The 25,034-nt window shown below is 34.8% G+C and overlaps 3 protein-coding genes across 3 annotated transcripts; 2 read left to right on the plus strand and 1 right to left on the minus strand.

Annotated features, from left to right (window-relative positions):
• Positions 1-121: 121 nt before the first annotated feature.
• Positions 122-4,764, minus strand: LOC121258389 (cold-regulated 413 plasma membrane protein 1-like). The gene is made up of 6 exons (XM_041159899.1): positions 4,731-4,764; positions 3,548-3,798; positions 1,139-1,246; positions 982-1,052; positions 409-706; positions 122-332 (listed from the first exon to the last, which is right to left on the minus strand). Exons 2-5 carry the CDS (start codon positions 3,721-3,723, stop codon positions 453-455), a joined length of 609 nt encoding a protein of 202 aa, XP_041015833.1. The 5' UTR covers positions 3,724-3,798; positions 4,731-4,764; the 3' UTR covers positions 122-332; positions 409-452.
• On the plus strand, positions 4,571-22,031 carry LOC121258327 (pentatricopeptide repeat-containing protein At2g15630, mitochondrial-like). Its single transcript, XM_041159815.1, is given in 3 exon segments — positions 4,571-4,581; positions 19,139-19,410; positions 19,413-22,031. Coding segments are annotated over 2 exon segments (1,992 nt in total). The 5' UTR covers positions 4,571-4,581; positions 19,139-19,241; the 3' UTR covers positions 21,236-22,031.
• Positions 5,697-12,450, plus strand: LOC121258316 (extra-large guanine nucleotide-binding protein 1-like). Its single transcript, XM_041159792.1, has 9 exons — positions 5,697-7,165; positions 7,274-7,411; positions 7,503-7,607; positions 7,697-7,870; positions 8,230-8,407; positions 9,791-10,023; positions 10,259-10,422; positions 11,073-11,622; positions 11,984-12,450. The coding sequence occupies exons 1-9, from the start codon at positions 6,110-6,112 to the stop codon at positions 12,158-12,160; spliced, it is 2,775 nt and encodes a 924-aa protein (XP_041015726.1). The 5' UTR covers positions 5,697-6,109; the 3' UTR covers positions 12,161-12,450.
• Positions 22,032-25,034: the final 3,003 nt, after the last annotated feature.

The raw sequence follows: 25,034 nt of genomic DNA on the forward strand, positions 1-25,034 counted from the left end.
TATTAGGACTTCCTAGGTACCTTAAAAAGGTGCAGAATCAAGTTTACCACTTAAACACCAAGCTTTTAATAAATATTGCATACAAAGAAAACGGATTTTGGTGTGTGTGGATGCTTCTTTGTATCCGATAAAATGATGCAAAATGTGACATGTCCACGTTACAATGTTACAAAAATACTGACACAAAATTACCATTGAAACACTTGTATGCCTGAAAATCACATGCCACCATAAGTGCACCTAAAAGAAGTAAAAGAACAGAAATTTATAGCGATTCTTTTATAAATTCAACAGAATGAAACACAATTTTTCCATTCAGATTTATGAAGATGCAAATGGTAACATATCTGAATAACACAACAATGGTAATGGATTTGTAGGTTTTTGTAAAGAAATGATACAAGACAGAGGGTTCACTAAAAACACACACCTCGAAGCTGCTAACAGTGAGGCTATAGGATATCAAGTACAAGTGCCCAGACGGGATAGACCAACAGAAGGATTATACCAATCGAGTTTGATAAGCCATTGGCTCTTGTGAAAGAATTTCTGAATCCACCAGATGCCCGGATGTGTTCTTGCAGCAAATAACATGCTATTGCAAGACATATCACCACCCCAACCCAGCTGTCCCTTAAGGTATCTGCAATCAAGCTAGGAGCCACGACCATCAAAAGAATCAACGCTCCTGGAAGTTCTAGCCAATCTGCAGTTATGAAAAGAATTAGACTGATTATTTGGTTGAATAGCAGAAGATTCATGCTAGAAGTCATTGCAGACATCCATTGTAACTGATATGAGAATGAATAAATGACTTTTCCTAGACATGACAAAAAGATTATCGGGGAAAATTGACAGTGAACTAGCTAGTTAGGTTTTCAGACTGTAAACTCCAAGTAAGATTTACGTAGATGTTATTACTATTCAGCATAAAGGCATAGACATGATCAATCAACACCGTGAGTGAAATTTGTGTTATACCTGGGAAATGGCGGGGGAAGAAAAGGCGCAACACAACAGCAACAAAAGCAATCCATCTCCCAATCTCCCCCCTGCATCACCATATCAACTTCTAGCATAAAAATACAATAAATTTTGAGGTCATTGAAAAAAGTGTTACCATAACACAATGAATCACCTGAAGATGCTGAACAGCAGTGAAGGAAGGCTCAAGAAGATGTATGGGATAAGTAGAGCTGTAAGAATGTTGGTTTTCCAATTTGTTCGATCCAGAATCAACAAGTAACTACAGTACACATTGAAATGAATCAATTAGGCCGTACAAAAATCTCAGAGCAGCAAAAGTAATATACTAGAAAAACATATATGGGATATAGGAAGAAAAAAGAAAGCTTTGCATACATTAATTGCGCAAGATCAGGGACCTTGGTCTAAGAAATAGCTTAGCTCAGGGACCTTAGTCTAAGAAATGGCTTCTAAAGTTCGTTAGTTTAAGAAATTCAGAGTTTGTTGATCCCAGTTCCCAAGCTAGATGTTTACATCAGTCAGTTCACAAAAAAGAATGAAAACAAAATAAATTGAGTATAAACAAATCGCATGCTTCTATATGTAGTTTTATATGTACTTCGATCTCTAGACAAAAAACCTAACCTCATCCCTACAAAAGTATTTTTATATGTACTTCGATCTCTAGAAAAAAAATCCTAACTTCATCCCTACAATTGTCTACTTGTTTGATTGAACTCAATGAAGTTTTCTTTTTTCTCAAATACAAGCAATCTCACATCCAGATTTTCAAGGATCACGGAAATGATATACAAATTCACAAAAAAAAAATCTAGCAAGAAACTATTAACAAAATCCAAGGTGGTGATGATTTCTCATGGCATTGATATGGCCAAAGTAGCACATTGAAATCTCAAAAAATTATTATTATGGGTCTGACCATGTTGATGATATAGCAGCCTCGCTTTTATGGGTAATGATAGACTTACAACCCTTTTACCACCCCTTTACTACTCTTAGTGCATTTGTTTTTTTTTAAGTATTTTTTTAATATCTTTAATTATTAAGAAAAAATTTAAAAAATATACAATTTCACTAATAGTCAATTTCTTAACTATTAAGTAAAAGAAAAATTTTAAAAAAATTAAAAAATTAAAAAGAGTAGTAAAATGATAGTAGAAGAGTGGTAAGGTTATCATTATTAATTATAGCCTTACCACTCTTTTACTACCCTTCTACTACTCTTCTACTAAAAACTAAGAGCATTCTTCATATTTTGGCTAGGCATGAGTAAAATCTTCTACATTGGACTAGCCAAACCACTAAAACTCAATATATGAGCTATAGTAAATTAAGCTCCCTAGTCATCTTTAGTTAGACACTATTCACTCACCTAAGTAATATTTTAATCATTTCCAACAACCATTTCAATTTTAATGTCTACATTATCTAATTATTTTAAAGTCTATATTATCTATTTCAATTTTGATAAATAGTCTGTTATTTCTACGTTATTCTATTGCATTAATAATAATTAAATTATGAAATTAAAATTAATATATTAATTAATATATAGTTCTATTTTCTACATTATTTTAAGTAAAAAATAAATTATTAATTAATATATAAAATGTATTTACAAAAAAAAATTGTAAAATATTATTAAAATACATAATATTATATTATTATTTTGACTTTAAAATGACTAGTCCAATATGGATTCATGCAGAAGATGTCTCGATAGCTCTCCACATTAAGCGGCAATTTCAAACTAATCATTTTCATGCGGAAAGTTAAGAAAAGAGAAATGATAGTTGCAGTCGTGAGTTCGTAAGCGCCGCACAATTATTTTGAAAAAAATGAATAAATACGAAATTCACATGAAAAAAATAATATTTTTTTAATAGTGAACCTCACTCTTTTTTCAAAACGACTACACGGCACTTGCACACTCTATGACTACATGTAACATTACACTTAAAAAAATAGATCCACCATCAGAAAATGCTGCACATTTATGAGCCATTAAATATATTGTCATCTAGTGGAGCCAACGATAGTAACAAAGATCTGAAGATGAAGCAGAATTTAAAGCAACCTCACAGGACAATAAGTTTTCCAGCAATATTGAATGCCATGGCAAGAAACAGAACGCGTTACACATCCTAGCACGATGATGAAAATTGCTCTTGACTATTCCAGTGAAATAAAAGCAGGAAAGAGAGAATTTGGCAGATTCGATTCTAGGATTTTGGAACATAAGAATCACATTAACAGAACACAACCATTAAAGTCTGTTAGAAAAAGAAAACATATTCGAATCCCATGGCAGATCACAGCTCATCGAAGATATAAACTGAATGATCTCTTCAATACATCTTAAGAACGAGGGTTAGTAACCAAGAAGTGAACCATAAATTAGCAAAATCAGGAAAAAAAATTTGAAAAGAAAAAGGTACGCTAAAAGAAAATGATCCACAGACTATCAACCAAAGGGAACAGAATCTGAATCAACAGAGCATGGGCCAAAGAATTTAACTTTACACATTCGTGTTGGCAGAGAGAGAGAGAGAGAGAGTACATTGCAGCAAAAGAAGCAACCCATTCGAGCAAAGAGGTACCGAGGCCCAAGCTGCCAAGGTTGATAGCATCGGTAGCGAGCTTTCTGGCGGCGTATCGAAGCTGAGTAAGATCAGCGCTGATCAACTCGCTCGCTTTTTGTTCCGTTTTCATCCTTATGTAGCTTTTCTTCGCCATTAATCAATCAAATATTTCCTCGAATATCTCGTGTGTGTGTCAGAGAGGAGAGGAGAGGAGAGGAGATATATAGAAGTAGGGAAATGCTAAAGCCACCGTTATAAGACACCAATTTTGAGTCCCGCTTGACGTGTACACGCCACTATGGCATTTCTTCATTTTTTTTTATTTTTCACTTGCTTCCCGTCTGCACCCGCGTTTGACTTTCTCCTTCACAATTTCACTTCTCAACTCTGCACTTTTTTTTTTCTTAATCCTCTGCACTTTCACTTTCAGTTTCACCCATTTCATTTTCTCCAAACCAGTGTCGACTGCACTCAAACCCCGACGCACAAGAGACCAAACCAGTGCCCCGATTGACTGCACCCAAACCCCGACGCACAAGAGACCCATCTCCGACCGGCACAAGAGACCCATTTTCGGTGACGTTCGCTCTTCGTTCGGCCTCAAATCCGGGAAACAAAACCTCTGCATTTCGTCTCCTTCATGGTAGATTTCTCCATTTCCACATTTCATCTAAATTTCTTGATTTATTTCCTGGTCTAGAAATCAAGAAATGGGTGAGTTCTAGCAATGGTGGGGTAATTCGGTGGACCACTCTTGTTTATCACTGGTCTAGGTTTATCACGATAGATTTCTTGATTTATGGTTGTAATATTGTTCCCAACGACCTTGCATACTAATCTCTGCTTGCGGCTAATTTTCTCAACGCAAAAGGAGGAACGTCTGACAGTTACCTTTTCTGTGATTGTTCACCAAGTTTCTTGACTATTCTGTAATTTATTTGGATATTCATACAAAAGTGATGAAAGTGCAGAGGATTAGGGGGGGAAAAAAAAGAAGAAGAAGAAAGTAAAAGTGCAGAGGTGAAGGAGAAAGTCAAACACTGGAAACAAGTGAAAAATAAAAAAAGTAAAGAAATGCTATAGTGGCGTGTACACGTCAAGCGGGACTCAAAATTGGTGTCTATTAACGGTAGCTGTAGCAGCGCCCATAAAATTATAGAACATGAACAGAGAGAGAGAAAGAGAGAGAGTGCAGTATTACGAGTAATAAGAGGATTTAGGCTGCGTTTGGCGGTTGGGAATATTTGAAAAGCGTTAAGAATGTTTATAAATAGTAATAATAAAATAATAATAAAATATTAAAAAATAGATAAAAAATAATAAATAGTAAAAAAATAGATAAAAGTAATAATAAAGTAAAGAATAGTAATGAGAGTACCTCAAGTACTCTCACTTACCAAATACAGCCGCTGCCTGGATGTTCGTTTGTTATTTAATTCATTTCAATTCATTATTATAATTTTTTTAAATTTTAATATAAAATATAATAAATAATTTAACTTTTTTAAATTTTAAAATAATAATAATATTAAAAAATAATATTCTAATAATATTTTATCATCACAATTCAACTCATTTCAACATCTAAATATATAAATTAATTTAAATTGAGTTAAGTTGAAATGATAAAATATTATTAAAATATTATTTTTTAATATTAATATTATTTTAAAATTTAAAAAAATTAAATTATTTATTATATTTTATATTAAAATTAAAAAAAATTATAATGATGAATTGAGTTAAATTGTAATAATTTATAAAACAAACGAAGCCAAGTGTCTGGCAGCTTCTGCATTTTACGAATTCGAATAAAATCAAGAATAATTCAATAATGCTCGGGCCACCGAGATCCTCAGATCCTCACTGATTTGATTTTTTTTTTTTTTTAGAAACGATATTTATACACGTAAGCGTTACATAATTTAAAAAATAAATAAATAAATACAGAATTGATCTGAAAAAAATTAATTTTTTAATAATTAATTAATTAATTTTTAAAAAATTGTATAGTATTTATACACTTTACAATTATATCATTATATTTTTTTATTCAATAATAATTTTTTTAGAGAATTTATAACTTTTATTTTTTTAAAAATCTGTCTGTAATTTGGTGCATTGTTACGATAGAATATTGGCCCGGAGAAGATGACCGGGTCTTGTAATATTTTCACAGGGCTGAACTTTCTTCTCGGTCCAGTCTTTCACATTAATTACTGGTATTTTCTATACGCGTTGATGTGAATGAATGATATGGAGCAGTCAACTTTCTCACTCTTCTCTTCTCTCACGTCTCCTTCTTTGATTTGCCACTTCCATTTTCTTCCTTTCCGATTTAATCCACCAGAAGGTTTCAGTTCACACACACTCCCTGTCTGTCTCTCTTTTCTGGCTCCATTTTGGCCTCGATTTGGTGGTTTTGCTTCATGGGTTTGTGAACTTGATGGTTATGTTTCCTGGGTCCTTGGAATAATTTCATTGCTTTGTGAAATTGGACCTGGCTGCTTCGTTTTGTACCTTAAATTGGATCGACGACAATGGCTACGCTGCTGAGAAAGTTGCGGCCGGCTGTTCCTGGAATCTCTGACAGTGATGATGATAAAAACATCAATACTGATTACGAAATTGCCTTGGAGTACAATGGCCCTCCTGTCACCTATGATATCCCCCTAGTAAACCCAGTTGACACCAGCCAAATCCCTGTTGCCGCTTCAGTTTCTTCCGCTTCTCTGTTCGACAATCTCTCCCTCCCCGTCATCCAACCTATTCTTAAGTCCAGTTCTTCGTACAAGGAATCTTCAACAGTAGATACCTCCGGTGCATTAGCTTGTGATAATGGTTATGAGCCCAAGTCTAATTTATCGGATGGAATTGAAAATTCGGCAACAATGGAATGTTCTGGAGTTCTTGATGATGATAAGAAGGGCGAAGGTTCTCAAAATTATATGAATCCAACCAAATGGGAACCAACGGAGTCTGTTTTAAGCTCACCAGCAGGTTCCTCTCGAATTTTTTCTTGCGGAGAAGATGAAAGCGACTATGAAGTTCCTCGCCATGTCAAAAGGCCACCAATTGTGAGATTTCGTGATCCGGAATCGGGCGACGTGATAGTTCATGAAGAATTTTATCATTCTGAGGATGAGAGTATTCACATGATTCCAAAAGTCGAGAGAAACAGGAAAAAAGGAGTGTGCTATCGATGCCTTAAGGGAAACCGGTTCATTGAGAAGGAGATTTGCATTGTTTGTGGGGCTAAGTATTGTTATGATTGTGTGCTGAGAGCAATGGGGTCAATGCCAGAAGGAAGGAAATGTGTTCCTTGCATTGGTTTTAGCATTGATGAGGCGAGGAGAGGGACGCTGGGAAAGTGTTCTAGGCTGCTCAAGAGACTACTCACTGATATGACAGTTAAACAGATAATGAATGCTGAGGTTTTCTGTGAAGTGAATCAGGTACCACCAGGGCTTGTTTATGTGAATGGCGAACCTCTTTGTCAGGAAGAGCTTGTTCAGTTGCAGAACTGCAAAAACCCACCAAGGAATATAAGGCCAGGATGCTTTTGGTATGATAAAGTATCTGGCTTATGGGGAAAGGTGAGCATCGCAATCTACATGTTCAGTTCTGTCTTTGTTCTTCTACTTAACAATAAAGTCAGTCCTATCGTATCAAAATGCAGTAACTGTTGTCCCTTGAGTGAACAGGAAGGAAAAAAGCCTTCCCAGATTATTAGCTCCCAGCTAAACGTCGGGGGCCTCATCAAGCCAAATGCCAGCAACGGAAATACACATGTATTAATAAACGGTAGGGAGATTACTAAAGAAGAGCTCTGGATGCTGAAGGTTGGTGTGCTCGATACAGTCTGGTTCTTCTGAATTGTATTGGAGCTTTGTGAGGATGCAGAATCAAATCTGTTCTTTTAAATATTTACAGGCGGCTGGGGTGTCATGTGAAGGAAGCCCTCACTTTTGGGTGAGTGATGACGGGTCATACCAGGAGGAGGGACAGAATAAGATAAAGGGTAGAATATGGGACAAGGTACTTTTGCATCGTGATGTGCACTGCTATGATTGTCTTACCTATTACATCTTATCAGACTAGTAACTGTGGAACTACAATCGTTACAGACTGCAACAAAGCTGGTCTGCGCCGTCTTGTCCCTGCCAGTTCCTCCTGATCATCAAAATCCTTCTGAAGAAAAGGTGAATGGAGTTATTCCAGCCAACGTGATGCAGAAATCGATTCATAAACTTCTATTAGTTGGTCATAACAAATCTGGCTCGAGTACCATATATAAACAGGTAAAATTTTAATGGAGGGAATTACTTAATCTTCAACTGGTGCTATAATTTTTGTTCATGTACTATGAACCAAACTTTGCCGAACACCTCATAGCTTAGTTTTTTACCATCGATACTCAACCATAGTAATAATTTTGACATCTTTGTGTATTATGATGGAAAAGTTGGCTTAGAGGATTGCACCAGTAATTCTGTCTTTATTAGATGATAGTATATTCCCATGTACTTTTTTCCCATGCACTAGCATTAAAACTTTTTCAAGTAACATGCAGGATAAAAATGTGGTTTTGACACAGTTCAACTCTTTAAACAATTTTCCGTTTGGTGATACTAGAACCCTGTTTACTTGCTTTTACTAGGCCAAGCTTCTCTATGATGTTCCCTACTCCAAAGATGAACGTCAAGCTATTAAGTTAGTGATCCAAAGAAATTTGTATATGTATCTCGGTGTGGTTCTCATGGGGCGTGAGCAATTTGAAGAACAAAGTTTGCTCGAGCAGAGTAAAAGATGTGTTGTTGATAAGTGTGGACCTTCAGGTATGTTGAGGGTTCTTTCTATCTGTTTTTGTTTCTTTTATGCTTGCTGTTTTGCCAATTCATCCACATAAGTTATGTAACAATATCTGTATGACGAATAAAAGTTAGTTTTGGCATGCTTCAATTTGAAGTTGGAAAAAATAAACTTCTGATGGGAAATGAGAACCTGTATACCAAGTTTCCTGCACGGTTTCTTTCAATAAAAACAACAAAAGGTTTCACAAGGTAAAGAAACATATTGGATTTGCAAAAATATAATTTTATGGCACGCTACAGTTCAACGAATACTCATCTCACACACATCTTGAACCCTTTTTTCCTTACCTTTGCAAAGTTCTATAGATGTAGACTGGAGGGACAGAGCAGGATCTATGCAGTCTTTTTAGGGAGGATTGAGAAACATTTACTTTATCCTATACTATCTTCAGGCTTTGGAATCTCTACAATGGTCTCCGTTGAGAGTTTCTGTTTGTTTACGTCCTTTGTTATCAAATTATTGTGCTTTTAAGTCCTCTCCACCTGCAATTCCACAGTTTTCTATCTCATAAAATTTTCAAAATAAATGAAGGGAAACGACTTATTTATTGTTTACTGCTGGTACTTGGGATACTTGTTTCCTCACTTTGTTTCACTTATGATTTCTTCATTTAAAAAGTGGCCATTGAGAATTCTTGGCATAGCTACATGAGTTAGATTCCAAGTCCCTTGATGAATAGAACCGCATCATCACTGTCATGTACTGTAGAAGCCAAGTGGTTTATCACTTAACTGTTCCGACCATTCAAAAAATAATAATTTATTCTTTGTTATCTTTTTAGACCTTGAGAAAGTACCTAGGGTACTTGTAAGGATGGACTCAAGAATATATCTTCTTAATTAAATTTTCCAGTAATGGCCATCAGAGAGTGGTTTGACGGTTTGGGAGTAGCCTAGGATCTAGTGATTGGGAAGCTTGTATCTTAGAAGCATGTTTGTGTTCACTCTGATTCAAATATAACTTTATGAACCATCATTCATAAGATTGCTTGTAGTTGACATGCACCAAATGCATTGCTGTGATTCTTGCGTGTATCACTGGTGGTTTTACAGTAAGTCTGTTAAAATGGCTAGTTATTAAACATCCCCGGTCCAGTTCTATTCCGGTGGATTTGTACCTTGCTCTTTACAAGTTCTCTTGATGCTTCATCTGAGTTGCAAATCCTTTACTTTCTCTCACGGAAAGTTATTTTACATTGCTGTTGATTAAGTTACACCGATGTTCACTTGTTAAGATGCTTACCTTTAGCACGAACATATTGGCGCCTGTAATTTCATTATCTAGAATATATATATATATATATATATATATGTATGTATGTATGTATAATATTCTGTTTGCAACAGATGATACATGCCTGATTGATGATAAAACAATCTACTCCATTGGGCCAAGAGTGAAAGCTTTCTCAGATAGGCTTCTCCAAGTTTTGGTGTTGGGTAATTTGGAACCAGCTGCCACTAGTGAATATGCACCATTTATTGAGGAATTGTGGGAGGATGCTGCCATTCAGGCCACATACAACCGGAGGAATGAATTAGAAATGCTAACCAAAGCAGCCACTTATTTCCTAGATCGGGTGAGATCATGCTCTGTGGTCCCTATCTCTAGTTTCAAAGGCATAAATCCTTGAATAGGTTATATGTTTTTTTATTTCTGCTTTTCTTTTTCAATCATTTTGATCCCTTGTGTTGAATTCTTGCTGATCATTGGTTGTAATCACCATTTTTCGCAAGAATAGCTTGTTCAACAGTAAAAGTACTATAATAGTAGAAGTTAAACATTCATCTCTAACGTATAACTTCCAAAAGCAGGCTGTAGAGATTTCTAGGAAAGATTATGAACCCTCTGAAACTGACATCTTGTATGCTGAGGGTATTACAACATGCAATAGCCTTGCTTGCTTGGAATTTTCATTTCCCAAGTCAGCACAACATGAATTAATGGACCCTGCCTATCAGCATGATCCTTCACTAAGGTTGGTTATCCTATCCTATTCATTTGATTGTTTCACATGTAAGTATGAAGGCCTTCATCATTGTCTCTGATCATATTTTCTGCAAAATTGTTTTGGGCAATACAGTTTAAGTCAGTTTCAATCAAGACCTAGTCATCATCAATAGATAGACATGGTCAAGGTTGAAACTTCTGAAGCATTGGCAGCCATATTTTTTCTTGATGATCTGTTCTGCCAATACAGAGGGAACCATAACAATTAAAAATCTTGTTCTTACTTGTATGAATGCATATTGATCCATAAATCAAAGCTAAAACTCAAGGAAACTGCAACTTGGCCTTCCATATCATGATCTTCAATTTAAAACCATCCTTGTCTGTCCATTCCCATAATTCTTGAAAGAAAAAGCACTATTTTGCATCTCAGATACTTGAGCTTCATGGTTCAGTAGGCTGGCGCTGAAAAAATCAGCATTTATTTTTCCTTAGTCATTTTTATTTTTCGGTACAGAAACTTGCTTGTAATTCTAGCAAATCAATGTCATTTCTTCTTTACGCAAAACCTTGAATGTATGGCGATTTCCATAGAGAATAGGATAAGTTTTGACAGATATTTGCATGAATTCTTTCTTTTGTTATTTATCTTAGCATATTTTTACTTGGAATTTGCAGGTACCAACTCATTAGAGTACATCCAGGAAGCGTAGGAGCAAACTGCAAATGGTTGGACATGTTTGAAGACTCTGATATTCTCCTTTTTTGTGTTGCCTTGACTGACTATGATCAACATTGTGAAGACTCAAATGGAGTCTCGACCAACAAGATGTTGGCGAGCAAGCAGCTTTTTGAAAGTGTAGTCACTCAACCGACTTTTGAGAGCAAGAACTTCTTGCTGATTCTCACCAAGTTTGACCTGCTGGGGGAAAAGATTGAACAGGCCCCTCTAATGCAATGTGAATGGTTTCATGACTTCAAACCTGTTACCAGCAAGACTTGTCACAACAGCACTAACCCTTCATTGGCTCAACATGCTTTCTACTATATAGCAATGAAGTTCAAGACCCTGTTCCGTTCTCTCACAGATAGGAAGTTGTTTGTTTCGTTAGTAACTGGGTTGGAAAATGATACGGTTGATGAAGCTCTCAGATATGCAAGGGAGATTGTGCTGTGGGAAGAAGAGAAACCCTACTCCATGAATGAGTTGTCCTCTACCGACATCGAGGCAAGCTCCTCCTCATGATCTTTTACCTGAAAATGACTTGCAATCCGTTGTTCTATTTGCATTGTTTTTGCAAATGTGTATATAAACAAGCACATACAAACAAGTATAGGAGAAATAGGACAAAGAATCTGTAATTTTAGAAAATACACAATTAGGACAAAGAAATAGGAGAAATAGGACAAAGAATCTGTTATTAGGACAAGATACCTTTTCTTTTTTGGGTTAGTAGTTTTAGATATCTTCAAGTATGAAACTGAGATTTTATTTCAAAAAGTTAGAAAACGTTGATAGGGCCCTTGCAGACTAGTGGAAGAATTGTTCATTTGTCTCTCTTCTGCTGACCCTGTGATATTTTGGCAAGGTAACAAATATCTTGGTGGGAATATCCTACCCCTATCTATGCGTTGCTTGTGATGTTGGATTACAGAAACAAGAAAGAAGGAGGCTATCGAACTCAAAATCTAAAGTATGTGTACACTGGCTTTTGCACACATATTTTATGGTTGGTTTTCCTTCTCCCCTCCCACCTTTTTCTTGAGCTAATCTGGTGCTCAAGTTTTGACAAAACAGGCCACATCCTCTGTACGGGTGAATAGCATTCCCATCTCCTTGTCATGCTCATTGATCCATCAATACTACAGTGGAAAAGATAATTTGCCTCCCTCTCTACTATTAATACTATAATCTTATTTTACCGACCATTTGAACTTTGTGATATTCATGTTTGCAGCGAAATCATAATGCAACCCCATAAAGATGCTAGACGAATACATCGTTTGGAATGAAAATGCAGTAAGAGAGAACCCAGATCACAGACATTTAATTCTAGTAAGACAGAACTATCTCAATCAGTAATTTTATTTATAAGTCGGCACAGAAAATACACAATTTTCATCGTTGATAAGACATAATTTTTATTTATAAGATAATTTAAAAATTTAAAAAAAAAAAATCTATTTATAAGCTAGTGTGGAAAACTTACCTTACACATCATTGACTTGGTATGACTTTGTTGTTTGCAAATGAAGTTTAAAAATCATTTTTTTATGCAAATCAAAACTTGCTTTGTAAGTTCTGTACATAGAAAATATATTTAAGCCGAGTTGCAAATAGAAGAACTCAATTTTCTTACAAAACAGATTCTGTCACGATGGTGTCGTGCAAAGGGTGCCATCACCAACTTGAAGATATACTCTTTCTATCTTCATTGTGCTTGCTTGTAAAGCAAATTACTTACTACCCAATGCATGGTGTCTAGCTATATGGAGGGAGTTGTGGGTCAAGCAAAACGTCACCAATCATGTATGGCTTGTAAACTTACTAGCATCAATCGGATCTTTAAACATTTCATATCACGAACACCAACAATATCAAAGAGAATAAATGGTAAATCCCAGAAATATTATTGAGGAACAGGTAATTAACCACGAGATTGAAACAAATCAGCTAAACGATTTCTTAAAAGGAAAATCGTTTCAGATAGCTAGCCAGAGAAAGTACTGACAACAAATTTATACGGAACTATATATTCTTACAACAACTAATTACATTAGCATACCCCAAAACATCATTACACTAAATTATCCGAAAACACTGAATTTTGTTCCATGCATGCATGATGAGCCTCTGGTCTGATCAACTGGGTGCAAAACGGTCCATAAGCAAACAAACCATGTATTCTGACAACATGGAATTACTACAATTACTGTCTCTCTTCTGAACAGCTCTGCTCTCCTTCATGTCTTCTTCAACTTCCTCTCCTTCATTGGCTTTTCTAAGGAATGCTCGCTTCCTGGCCTTGACCTTCTCTCCAAGCTTTGCTAACTCCCCCATCCACGTCTCCACCACTGCAGACATTCTTATCAGATCTATGTACTCCTTCACGTAGAGATCAAACAAAGTTTCTTTTTTTGTCTCACTCTCTCTTTACGTAAGCTAGAGTCTTCTTTTCTTTCTCAGCTTTTTCTTTTCTTTTCTGTGGAATGAGTTTGAGAAGCGAAACTGGTGGGGTTTAAATAGAAGAAGAAAGAAGGAAGAGAGGTCGCGGTTTCGTAGTAAATCTGTGTTCAAAATGGGGATATACGTGGTTGGCCGTGTGGGCGCACCTTGGATGTGGTGGCACACTGCTTAGATCTTTAGAATATTCCTCAAAGAGTTGGAAGTATCATTCCGCAGGCAGAAAACCATTATTTTGTAGTTTGCGCCTACATTAATATTAAGTTGAGATAATTAACATAATAATAATATTTAAAAGATAAATTTTATGGATTGATATGATTTTATATAATTTATTTTATTTTATAATAAAAATAATTTTATAATCATGTCACAAATTATATCAATTTTTAAATTTATTTTTATAAAAATTTTCCGTGATTAAAATATTAAAATATGATATATTGGTGTCTTGTAATTTTGTGAATCGTGTGGCGGAATAGAAGACTTGTCTACGTGGTTTTGGACCGCAGGCATGGATGGTGGGCGTAGAAATGAATCTAGATTCGCATCATTCATCGCCAAGTGGCTTAAAAAGGACAGAAAGCTAAAATGGTCCATAACCCATCAAACAATCTAAGCTTCAACAACGTCCTTCTTTTTCTGTCGTCTCTTTGGCAAATGATTGTCGTGTTCTTCCCAGTTGTCCTCCCGCCCTCTCCCACTGCCATTCTCGTGCAATCACGTGGCCTCCACCACTAAGGAACTGACACCTCTCATACCAGCAATCAATATTTAGCATTACTTTCTACAATGACTAAGGCTAAAACACAATTTATATCAATTCATTTTAATTTATTATTATAATTTTTTTTAAATTTTAATATAAAATATAATAAATAATTTAATTTTTTTAAATCTCAAAATAATAATAATAATAATAAATAATATTCTAATAATATTTTATCAATTTAACTCAACTCAACTCACTTCAACATCCAAACGTATTCCAAAACATACATAAGTAAAGAAACATGTACAATCATTTTATATAACGAAAATTTCCACGCATCATACTTCTATTCACATTTATTCAATTAAATAAGATATATTATATTTATTATAATTAAATAATTATTTATTATATATTTTTTTATCATTTTATTATGATAAATGTACTATATATTATTTAATATAATCAAAATAGAATGAGAAATATGTTATATAAAATTATTCTTTTTTTTTTTAATGAGAGTATTTATTTAAAACGATTTTATTTTTATAAGTTACTTTATAAAAATATTCTTAATTTAAAATATAGTTATATAAAAATTTATATATCTATCATTTTCGTGAAACGCCACATTTAAAACAGGAAAGGAAACATATGCCATTCCAATCCACATGATCGGTAGGCCCTTTAAAAAAAAATGGAGGTATTTCTTTAATTATCTCTTTCCTTAGATTCTTCTTTTACAATCTAACTAGCAAATCCACCATATATTTGTCTTTTTTAAGGCACGTTTTTACCGGCTGCTATCCATTTAGAAAAAAATTATTTTTAAGTTTGTGTGAAAAGCGTACTTAGTAAAAATGTTTATATTATATAATTTGATTTACAGAATAAATTTTAAAATTTAAATTTTATAAATCAAATTTTACGATTTAAGTAATGCAGACGGTGTGCTCTACACATCGATTTAAAAATAGAAAAACTCATCCTTTTATAGCCGGTAATTGGGAACCATGGTTCCATTTTCAAACCATATAAGATATTTTTGTTAGAATTCAATTAAGCCATATATAGATATTTTATTATAATTCAACCCACGAGATACTTTGATGAACAAGTTATATTATTCAGTCTCTCTCATTGTTTTCACAATTAATAATACTATATCTTGATGATTAAGCCTAATTATTTTCTTTTCTAATTTTAATGGTAATAAAATGAGTTTGATATTTAATAATCATTATCTGCTAGCTATATAGCTATTCATGATTGATCATATGAATAAACTTTGGCACAATTTTTAGTGGATTGTGGAGACATCATATGTATGATATATACGTACGTAGGTTAATGTATAGATATACCAAGCAGCAGCAATCTCAATGAAATGAATGTAATGCCAATATCGTACTGTTTTTTATATTTTGTTCTGCACATAAAATGCTTAATTCATGTTAACCAGATTCAAAATTAACATATGTAGTTTTATTAGAATTTCAAGAGCGACATCTACACATCTTTCTGATCCTCGGCTCACGAGCACACATCATTTGATTCATTTCACACAAGAAGGGCTCAAAGACAAAAAAAGGAGGCAAAATTCAGAAGAAAAAAATGGTGGGAATGGTTTCTAAGCACTGAAGTAGTCAACAAGCATGGAAACTGAAGCCTCGGAACACGGCAGCACCACGGGCGGATTGAGTACTCGCTTGAACCCGATGCCAAAAGCTTGAACCAGACCTGTTGAGGTCCCTGAAGCTTCCTTGGGTTGATCATGAACACTGTGGCTGGACTCGGGCTTCGCAAGGTCCGAGCCATTGGAAAGGATGGTTCGACGACCCTTCTCTCGCAGCTTGGCAAGCTCCCTAGTCCAGATAACCACCGGTGCAGACATGATTAAAATCCTGCTTGGAATTAATCCGCGGACACCGACAAAAGAAGATGATGAAGAAGAAGAAGAAGAAGATTGAAGAAGACGTTAAAATTCTTTTAAGATATTTGAAGCTTTTGGATAGCTGATATTTTGAGGTGTGAACGAAAGTGGGATTTTAATTATATATCGGTGGATGCGTGAGATGATCAGTGGGTGATATACAGCTAGCTTTGTATTCTTATCCGTGTGCTTTGAAATAATGGATGCAAGGGGCCACTGTTGGTCGGTTTTGAGTCATCTTTGATTCTTTATTATCCCCACAGGAAGCCACAGAACCACTGCAAGCCAGCCATTTGTTACTTGAACCCCTCAATCTTATCGTTTGAGTATTTTAATTTTTTTAATTTTATTTTATTTTTACTTAGTAATTGAAGAAGTAATTATTAATAAAATTATATATATTTTTAATTTTTTAATAATTAAGAATATTAAAAAAATACTTAAAAAATGATTAAAAAAAAACTTTAAATTTATACTAGCCATACACCCAACGGTAAAAAGCTGGACAGCCTACTAACACCACCCATATATAATTTATGTTTTTTATTATAGTTTATCTTAAATTATATTTTTGGAGCCGGGTGACCAATAGAAATCATAAGAATGCATTTTTTAACAACTAATTATAAACTTAAATATTATAAGAACATCCTCATATTAATTGTTATAATTAAGAGTGAGCAAAATAACAAATTCTCCTTTACACGTTAACAAGGTTGGAAGGGATATTTGAGCTCCATAATTTTAACTAAGAGATAAAGTCAAGAAGGGATTCAGACTCCTAAGAAAGAGATGACCCATACTCCTAATAAGAGATAGACACAAACTCCTAATAGGAGATAGACTCACACTCCTAACAGGAGATGGACTCACACTCTTAAAAGGAAAATGTTTCACAATACAAATTGGACTCTATCACTCCAAGAAAATAATCTCTATAAATAGCCTACAAGAGGTAACAAATTCTACACTTAAACTTGATTCACTTCTTCCTTACATACATTTACTGTCATATTGCTATATTGATTTTGACATCGGAGATTCCACAGGACAACAGTGATGCCCTTTCATTTGTTGTAAGTGATCTGTGTAGTTGGTGGTGTAAAATATGTCCTTAACAAAGGTCAAAGAAAACAACAAGTTTAGACAAATTTGGTCTCGTTTGTTTTAGCAGATGAGATGAGATCATAAGTTGATATTAAAGTTAAAATTAAATAAAATATTGTTAAAATATATTTTTTTAATATTATTTTTGTTTTAAGATTTGAAAAAGGTTGAATTATTTATTTTATTTTATGAGAATTTATGAAAATTGTAATGATGAGTTGAGAAGAATTTTTCAAGATTTTACCAAGTCATGTGATTGTATTTGTAATGGGAAATGCTTTGTCCACGTAACGATTTCATAAAAGTAAACTAAAAAAATAACGTTAAAGTTAATTTTATTGTAAACTAGATTTAATATATAACATAAAATTACGTAAGTTTGTGAACTGATTTTTATAAAAAAAAATTTGTGATTATAATACTTCTCATATGTAATATGTTGTTTTGATTTATGTATTGTGTTGGTATTGGTGCTAATGTGCAGCTTATATTTGTTTTATTTTTGCCCCTAAATGGCTCGAATGCTTTTGTCTTGCAGATTGCCTGAGCTGTGACATCAAGTCATGACAATACATTTTCCCCGGGACATTAATTTGTTAGGTCCTTAATTTGACTAGTTATGAGGAGTACAAGATATGAGTGAAGAGATCTTTGCATCTAGCTGAGAGATAATTCAATTAGATGTCGAAATTAGTAATACATCTGTTTGTTATAGTCATTAGGGCATAGTTCTCTAGATTTATGATACAGCATGTGTTAATAAATACCCTTAATTTGAATAAACACATGATTTATTTCGGTGAGATGAGAAACACGTACGTACAGCCAGGTTGAGTTTTTGTTTCAGCAATGGCCCTTGTTTGTTCCATCAGAGTCAAAAGACAGGTGCCGTGCGATTCTTTCATGCTGAATGCACACATGGTGAAGCAAACATACAGACAAGAACCGAGACCGGAAGGTGTACCGTCAATTTTCCTCCCGACCTTTACGAGTTTGGAGTTATGGCTTAAGAGTCATTCTTGTTATGTTTTCTATAACGAGTAATGCTAAACAAATTCTAAATGTATAAATCTTGTGCAAACTTTTTATAAAAGAAATAAAAGTAAATTTTTCATATTTTTTCATAATGTGATCAACTTTTTTATAAAAGAATTTGTGCAAGACCTGTATATTTTGAATTTATATAAATCATTATTCTTTCTTTTAACATAGGGGACTCGCTCTTCTATCGCTTTTGACTCAACTTGGCTCGATGATTGTTTCAACTTTTAAGGTATTGTTTGGATTCGAAGATGAGTTGAGATAAGTTGTGAATAGTAGTGAGATTTGTGAGTTAAAGTTGATAAATAATAATAAATAGTAGTGAGATGAGTTGAAATGAGTTGAGATGACTTCCGAATACAAACTGGGCCTAAGTCTTTTTGAATTGAATAATAATAGGGTTATTATCTTACTACTACCTATTTACTATCCAATTTGTATTTGATTTTTTTTTAATTTTTTATTTTACTTAATGATTAAGAAAGTAAATATTAGTAAAGTTATATATATTTTTTAATTTTTTCTTAATGATTAAGGATGTTAAAAATATATTTAAAAAAATGATAAAAAAATAAAAAAAACTTATAATGTATTGGGGTAGTAGATTTTGAGTTCTTACCTTCTTTCCATTGGCTCTCCATAAGGCCCAAAGAGCCAATGCCATCTTTTACGGTCAGCAGGCCCAAATAGCTTCTCGCTGCCTTACGCTTCTGAGTTTTCTCCCATATAAACCCCGATTTTGGATTCTAGAGCAAACCCAGAAAGAGAGAGCAGCAGCGGCAGCAGAATCCGGACACCACTAGCCACTGCCCTCTCTCCACTTCGCATCTCATCTGGTCTCTGCAATTTTCAGGTGATCCTGTAATCGTGATGAAGATTCACAATATAGTTAACTATCGAGCACTCAAACGACACGAGCTCAAAAGCACCCTCTTCCCGACAAACCCATCTCCCTTTCTTGCACTTTTCTCTTCTACCCCTCACCCATGCTCCTCTCCGAAAACCCAAACCCTCCCTAAAGACAACCTCACAAACCCCCTCCAGTTACTCAGCGCTTCCTTCAAAACTCCATCCAATCTTCTCAGTGGAATTTGATCAAGCACCATGCACCAAACCTCACCCCCTCTTTAATCTCCACCACCCTCTACAATCTCCGCGAAAGTCCTCACCTTGTACTTGAATTCATATCCCACATAGAGTTCCATCGTCTCGATGTCAAAACCTGCTGCCTCGCCATCGCTATTGTCGCGCGCCTCCCATCTAAAAAACCCACTTTACAACTCTTAAAGCAAGCCATTTCCAGTGGCATTTCTACAACCAGAGGATTATTTGATGAGTTGGCGCTTGCGCGCGATAATTTGAGTATCACAAGTAGTATTGTTTTTGATTTGTTGATAAGGGCTTGTTGTGATTTGAAGAGGGCTGATGAGGCTTTTGAATGTTTTGATATGATGAAGGAAAAGGGTGTTTTACCTAAGATTGAGACGTGTAATATGATGTTGAGTCTGTTATTGAAGTTGAATAGAACACAGGCAGCGTGGGTTTTGTATGCAGAGATGTTTAGGCTGAGGATCAAATCAAGTGTGTATACATTTAATGTAATGATTAATGTGTTGTGTAAAGAAGGGAAGTTGAAGAAGGCGAAGGAGTTTATTGGGTTTATGGAGGGTTTAGGGGTTAAGCCTAGTGTTGTTACTTATAACACGTTAATCCATGGGTATTGTTCAAGAGGGAAGATTGAAGCCGCGCATTTGATTCTCAATACCATGAGAGTTAAAGGTCTGGAACCAGATTCATATTCGTATAATTCGCTTATCAGTGGGCTGGGTAAGGAGGGCAGGCTTGAGGAGGCATCTGGGCTGGTAGGTAAAATGGTGGAGAACGGGTTGTTCCCAAGTGCTGTGACGTATAATGCTTTGATTGATGGGTATTGCAATAAAGGGGATTTAGAAACAGCCTTTGGTTATAAAGATGAGATGGTTAGGAAAGGGATAATGCCAACTGTGTCGACTTACAATTTGTTGATTCATGAGTTGTTTATGGAAGCTAGGATGAGTGAAGCTGATAATATGATTAAGGAAATGGGAGAGAAGGGAATGACTCCTGATGCCGTCACATATAACATCTTGATTAATGGGTATTGCAGATGTGGGGATGCAAAGAAAGCCTTTAGCCTCCATGATGAGATGTTGACTAGAGGGATTGAACCTACACGGGTAACTTATACGTCACTTATTCATGTTTTGAATAAACGCAATAGAATGAAGGAGGCAGATGATTTGTTTGAGAGGATACAGCGTAAAGGTGTGTTGCCAGATCTTGTAATGTTTAATGCCTTGATTGATGGTCACTGTGCTAATGGTAACATAGAACGTGCATTTTCACTTTTGAAAGAGATGGATAGGATGAAGGTTCCTCCTGATGAAGTGACTTACAATACCTTAATGCAGGGGCGCTGTAGGGAGGGTAAAGTTGAAGAAGCTCGTGAACTCCTTGATGAGATGAAGAGAAGGGCGATTAAGCCTGATCACATTAGTTACAATACTCTCATTAGTGGTTATAGCAGAAAAGGGGAGATGAAGGATGCATTTAGAGTTCGAGATGAGATGTTGGGTATAGGTTTCAATCCCACTCTTCTCACTTACAATGCCCTTATACAAGGCCTGTGCAAAAACCAAGAAGGTGACCATGCTGAAGAGCTCCTCAGAGAAATGCAAACTAAAGGTATAAACCCGGATGACAGCACCTATTTCTCTTTAATTGAGGGGATTAGCAAAGTTGATAACTTTGTGGAGGATGGAGATTCAAAACGATATATTTCTCCACATTCTTCTGAACTTTCATGGAGAAAGGGGATATCTTGAAGCAAGTTTAGGTTTCAACTTTCAACCCACTCTTTATGGTTAAAATGCCCTTATACAAGGGTTATTCAAAACCAAGAAGGCGACAATGCAGAAGAGCTCCTTGGACGAATGATAAGAAAGGTGTAACATCCGGTGACAGAACCTCTCTCTCTTTAATCAAGAGGATTGCCAAAGTCGACAACTTCATGGGAAATAGTGATTCATAAATGATATAGTTGTCCGCATTATTCTGAACTTTCGTGGAGAAAGGTGTTCTCTTGAAGCAAAGTTTCTGTTCGGAAATTGGAAGATTCTTTTCATTTCCTTTTGTTTGGAATACCAACTTGTCATGTGATTTTGGCCGAGAATAATGTTATTGAGAGAAATGATTTCTCCGAACTTTTGTCATACTTTGTGGTAACCCATCGTTGAGATAATGCTGTCACTAGATGATTACCGTGCCTAGGCAAATTCCAATTTTCTGTTCCCCTTCATCTGCGTCTCTGCCCTAATGTAAGAATGGAGGAGAAAGAAGAGACCACAAATTCTGGATGAGAAAGGATTAGTGCCCCATGAACAAGTCTACCGGCAGAAGCAAGTGCATCATTATAGTGATGATTCTGTAGTGTGTGGGATGGCCGATGTTGCTAATAATATGTTACTTCTTTTGAATTGGGTTTGTGCAAACATGAAAGGGGCACAAGCTTTTTTACCATTCATTTATTTGTTTGAAATATGATATCACAAAGTACTTCACAGTTCGAATTCTGGTTTGCTGCTCAAATTATTAAAAAAAAAAAAATGGTTCGCTGCTCAAGTTTTGTTTTGACAGTAAGGGTGCCCCCTCACCAATGCAAACTGAGGTAGGTACTCTGGTTATATATGGATAGATTAACACGGAGCAATCCTGTTGAAATCCATGACAGGGAGGCCCTGAGTGAATACTGGAAGATTCGAGGCTATAATCTTCTTTGCTACTTGTAATTCTATAGAGAATGGAAGGTAGCCATGGCGTAATTAAGACACCTAGTCCTCTCTTGCTTTATTGTGACGTTCTTATCATTGTGCCAGGTAAACTATAGCAAATATACCAACTTAGAGAATAAAAGGGAAGTTCATTTTGCTAATTTCCTTTACATATCCCAAATAATTCAGTTCTAAATCCATTGAAGAATCAAAGAGAGATACCAACCAAATTGCTAAAATTCTGACTCGGCTCTTCGATTCGAAGAAGGACGAACCCTGCAGCAACTCCTATAAGAACCAGCCCATTCATGATTGCTGAAATCCTGAATATCTCAGCAGCTGCATTACAGGTAGAAGATAGAGCTCCTCCACCCCTGCCTCTGCCTTGTGGCTGAAGTTTCAGGGAGCTCACCATTTTTGCAAAGGACAGCTCAGTGCACACAGGAAGTGAGGCCAGATTGTTGTGAGCCTTAAGCCCACCAAAAGAGCTCAGCCCCGTTATGTAGTGCACACTCTTGACTCTTCCTCCTTCTAGAGTTGGTAATGGTGGTAGTGGCAGCAGCAGCAGCAGGGTCCTTTTTTCTGTTAATTACTTCCCCAAATATACAAAATACAAATTACATCGGTTCAAGTATTTATTAACGGCTGAAAGCCTGAAACAGAATTCTATCTTTTTATTATTGAAGTTGCATCAAGGTAGCATCCAAGTTGTTGTAGTATGGTGGTGAGTATTCCCGCCTGTCACGCTGGGTTTGATCCCCGGCAACGGCGAATTAAATTTTTTCTCCGGTTTTCTCAGGAACCAAGCACAAGACTAGGGCAGGAAAGTACGGCTATATATTAGTCAACGATTGCAAGCGGTTTCGAAGTCCGTCTGGGTGGGGCATATTTGCCATGTCTATGCCAGACCAGTTTCTCAACAAAACCTAGCCGCCATCCTCTCAACCTCTGTTGAGTACTTTTGATGCCATTTTTTCACAAGGATGAAAGCTACACCATTCTTATGGTTAAATATCACAGGAAGATCCTACTCTCTCCTGCCTTGCATCTACTGCTAAGCGTGTCCCTTAGTGTATTTGCACTTTTTTTTTTAATATTTTTTTTAAAAATATACAAAATCACTAATAATCATTAAAAAAATTAAAAGATATAAACGACCAAACCCAATAAGCAAAAGAGCAATTTTTTTAAATATTTTTAAAAAAAATATACAAATCATTAATAATCACTTCCTTTTAAGTATTAAAAAAATTAAAATATATAAACGACCAAACCCAATAAATAAAAGAGCAATTCTACATACAATTATAAAATGTATAAACATCGTATAATTGTCTTGAAAAAAATTATGGTCTATTATTAAAAAATTAATTTTTTTTTATGTAAGTTTCATGTTTTATTTATTTTTTTAAAATAATTATGTAATAATTATATAATTCACGATTATAAATATCTTTTCTCTAAACCAAACTACGGAAAAACTTAATATTTTCCAATTTCATATTGCATACTGTTTAGAATTAGAGGAACCAGTTATTTTCTGAAAAAGAAAAAAAATTCTGTCTCTTAAGAAAGTGGGACTTTACTTAAATTCCATGGATTTTTATTTTTATTTTTTCGAGAAAGATTTGCTAATGATTGGATTGTATTGTGGAGATTAAATTACTAGCATATGATCAGCAGAAGAACTGAGTCATTACGATCCACCGGATGGGTACTGCTAAATTTTAATCATTGGAAAATTCACAAAGAACGGCCCATTGATGGTCACTTTGAAAAAGTTTTAAGCCCCGAAATTATCACATGCCACTTTCATTGACAGCAAGCGCTTTTGCCATTTTCTTTTTCTATTTATTTGCAAAGTGATTGCTGGGAAAGAGGTAGAAGAACGGGGAGAGGAACATCCAGAAATTTTAAAAAGGATGATGACCCCTTAAGCTAGAGGGACAATTTTAGAAAGGGAAATGCTGTGTGTCCAGAGACTTTCTCCCTAGATATTTTATTTTATTTTTTATTTTTTTACTTAGTGATTGAAGAAGTATTTTTTAATAATGTTGTGATTTTTTTAAATATATATATTTTTAAAGTTATTAAAAAAATGCAGGAAAAAATTGTATAAAAGAAAAGATGAATTACACTAATTGAGACCCAAAATCAGTGGCTATGCCACCCTTTGAAAAAACAAAACCATTAAAGCTTGTTTGGCAAGTGAAATGATCTAATCTTATCTCATAACTTCTTTTCTAAATATCATTCAAACATAAACACTCTTTAATATAAATTCGTCAACTTTTTCATCTAATTATTACCTAATCATTACAACTTTTTTAAATTTCTAAACAATACTATTTTTTTAAATTTTAAAATAAAAATTATATTAAAAATTATATTCTAATAATATTTTAATTTTAGATTATTTTTATTTAACTTTTTCTCACTCATTTATCAAAACTATAAAACATTTTAACTCAAACTATTTTATTATTATTCACAAATTATTTTACTATTATTCACAGAATTCTTATCTCATCTCACTTCTCAAACCATCATTAAGAAGGCACTCAGCTCAGAGTCCAAATTATGGATCACACTCCAACATTTCAAATTATAAAACTTGATCACATGGCAATCTTCAAGTAGGCACATCACAGGAAAATAAATACTAGTTCTATTTTGCAAAATTTATTGGATTTTATTTATTCATTTCTGCATTAGGTCCCAGCTAATGTGTGAAAGAAGTACCAATTTTTTTTTTTTCCTTTTATTAATAAAAATATAAAGCCCATTAGAAGTAGTTCTTCCTTGAAGCTGGTAATATACAACAAAACCAGTAATGAGCAACTGGAGAGCTTCA

This window comes from Juglans microcarpa x Juglans regia, chromosome 3S (genome assembly GCF_004785595.1).
Source record: "Juglans microcarpa x Juglans regia isolate MS1-56 chromosome 3S, Jm3101_v1.0, whole genome shotgun sequence".
NCBI lineage: Eukaryota > Viridiplantae > Streptophyta > Magnoliopsida > Fagales > Juglandaceae > Juglans > Juglans microcarpa x Juglans regia.

Coding starts and splice junctions, on each gene's coding strand:
- LOC121258389 (XM_041159899.1), bottom strand. CDS start 3,723: ATGGCGAAGAAAAGCTACATAAGGATGAAAACGGAACAAAAAGCGAGC. Junction 1,053..1,138: donor CTGCTGTTCAGCATCTTCAG/GTGATTCATTGT, acceptor ATGGTGATGCAG/GGGGGAGATTGGGAGATGGA. Junction 707..981: donor CTTCCCCCGCCATTTCCCAG/GTATAACACAAA, acceptor TCATAACTGCAG/ATTGGCTAGAACTTCCAGGA.
- LOC121258316 (XM_041159792.1), top strand. CDS start 6,110: ATGGCTACGCTGCTGAGAAAGTTGCGGCCGGCTGTTCCTGGAATCTCT. Junction 7,166..7,273: donor TATCTGGCTTATGGGGAAAG/GTGAGCATCGCA, acceptor TTGAGTGAACAG/GAAGGAAAAAAGCCTTCCCA. Junction 7,608..7,696: donor AGGGTAGAATATGGGACAAG/GTACTTTTGCAT, acceptor CAATCGTTACAG/ACTGCAACAAAGCTGGTCTG.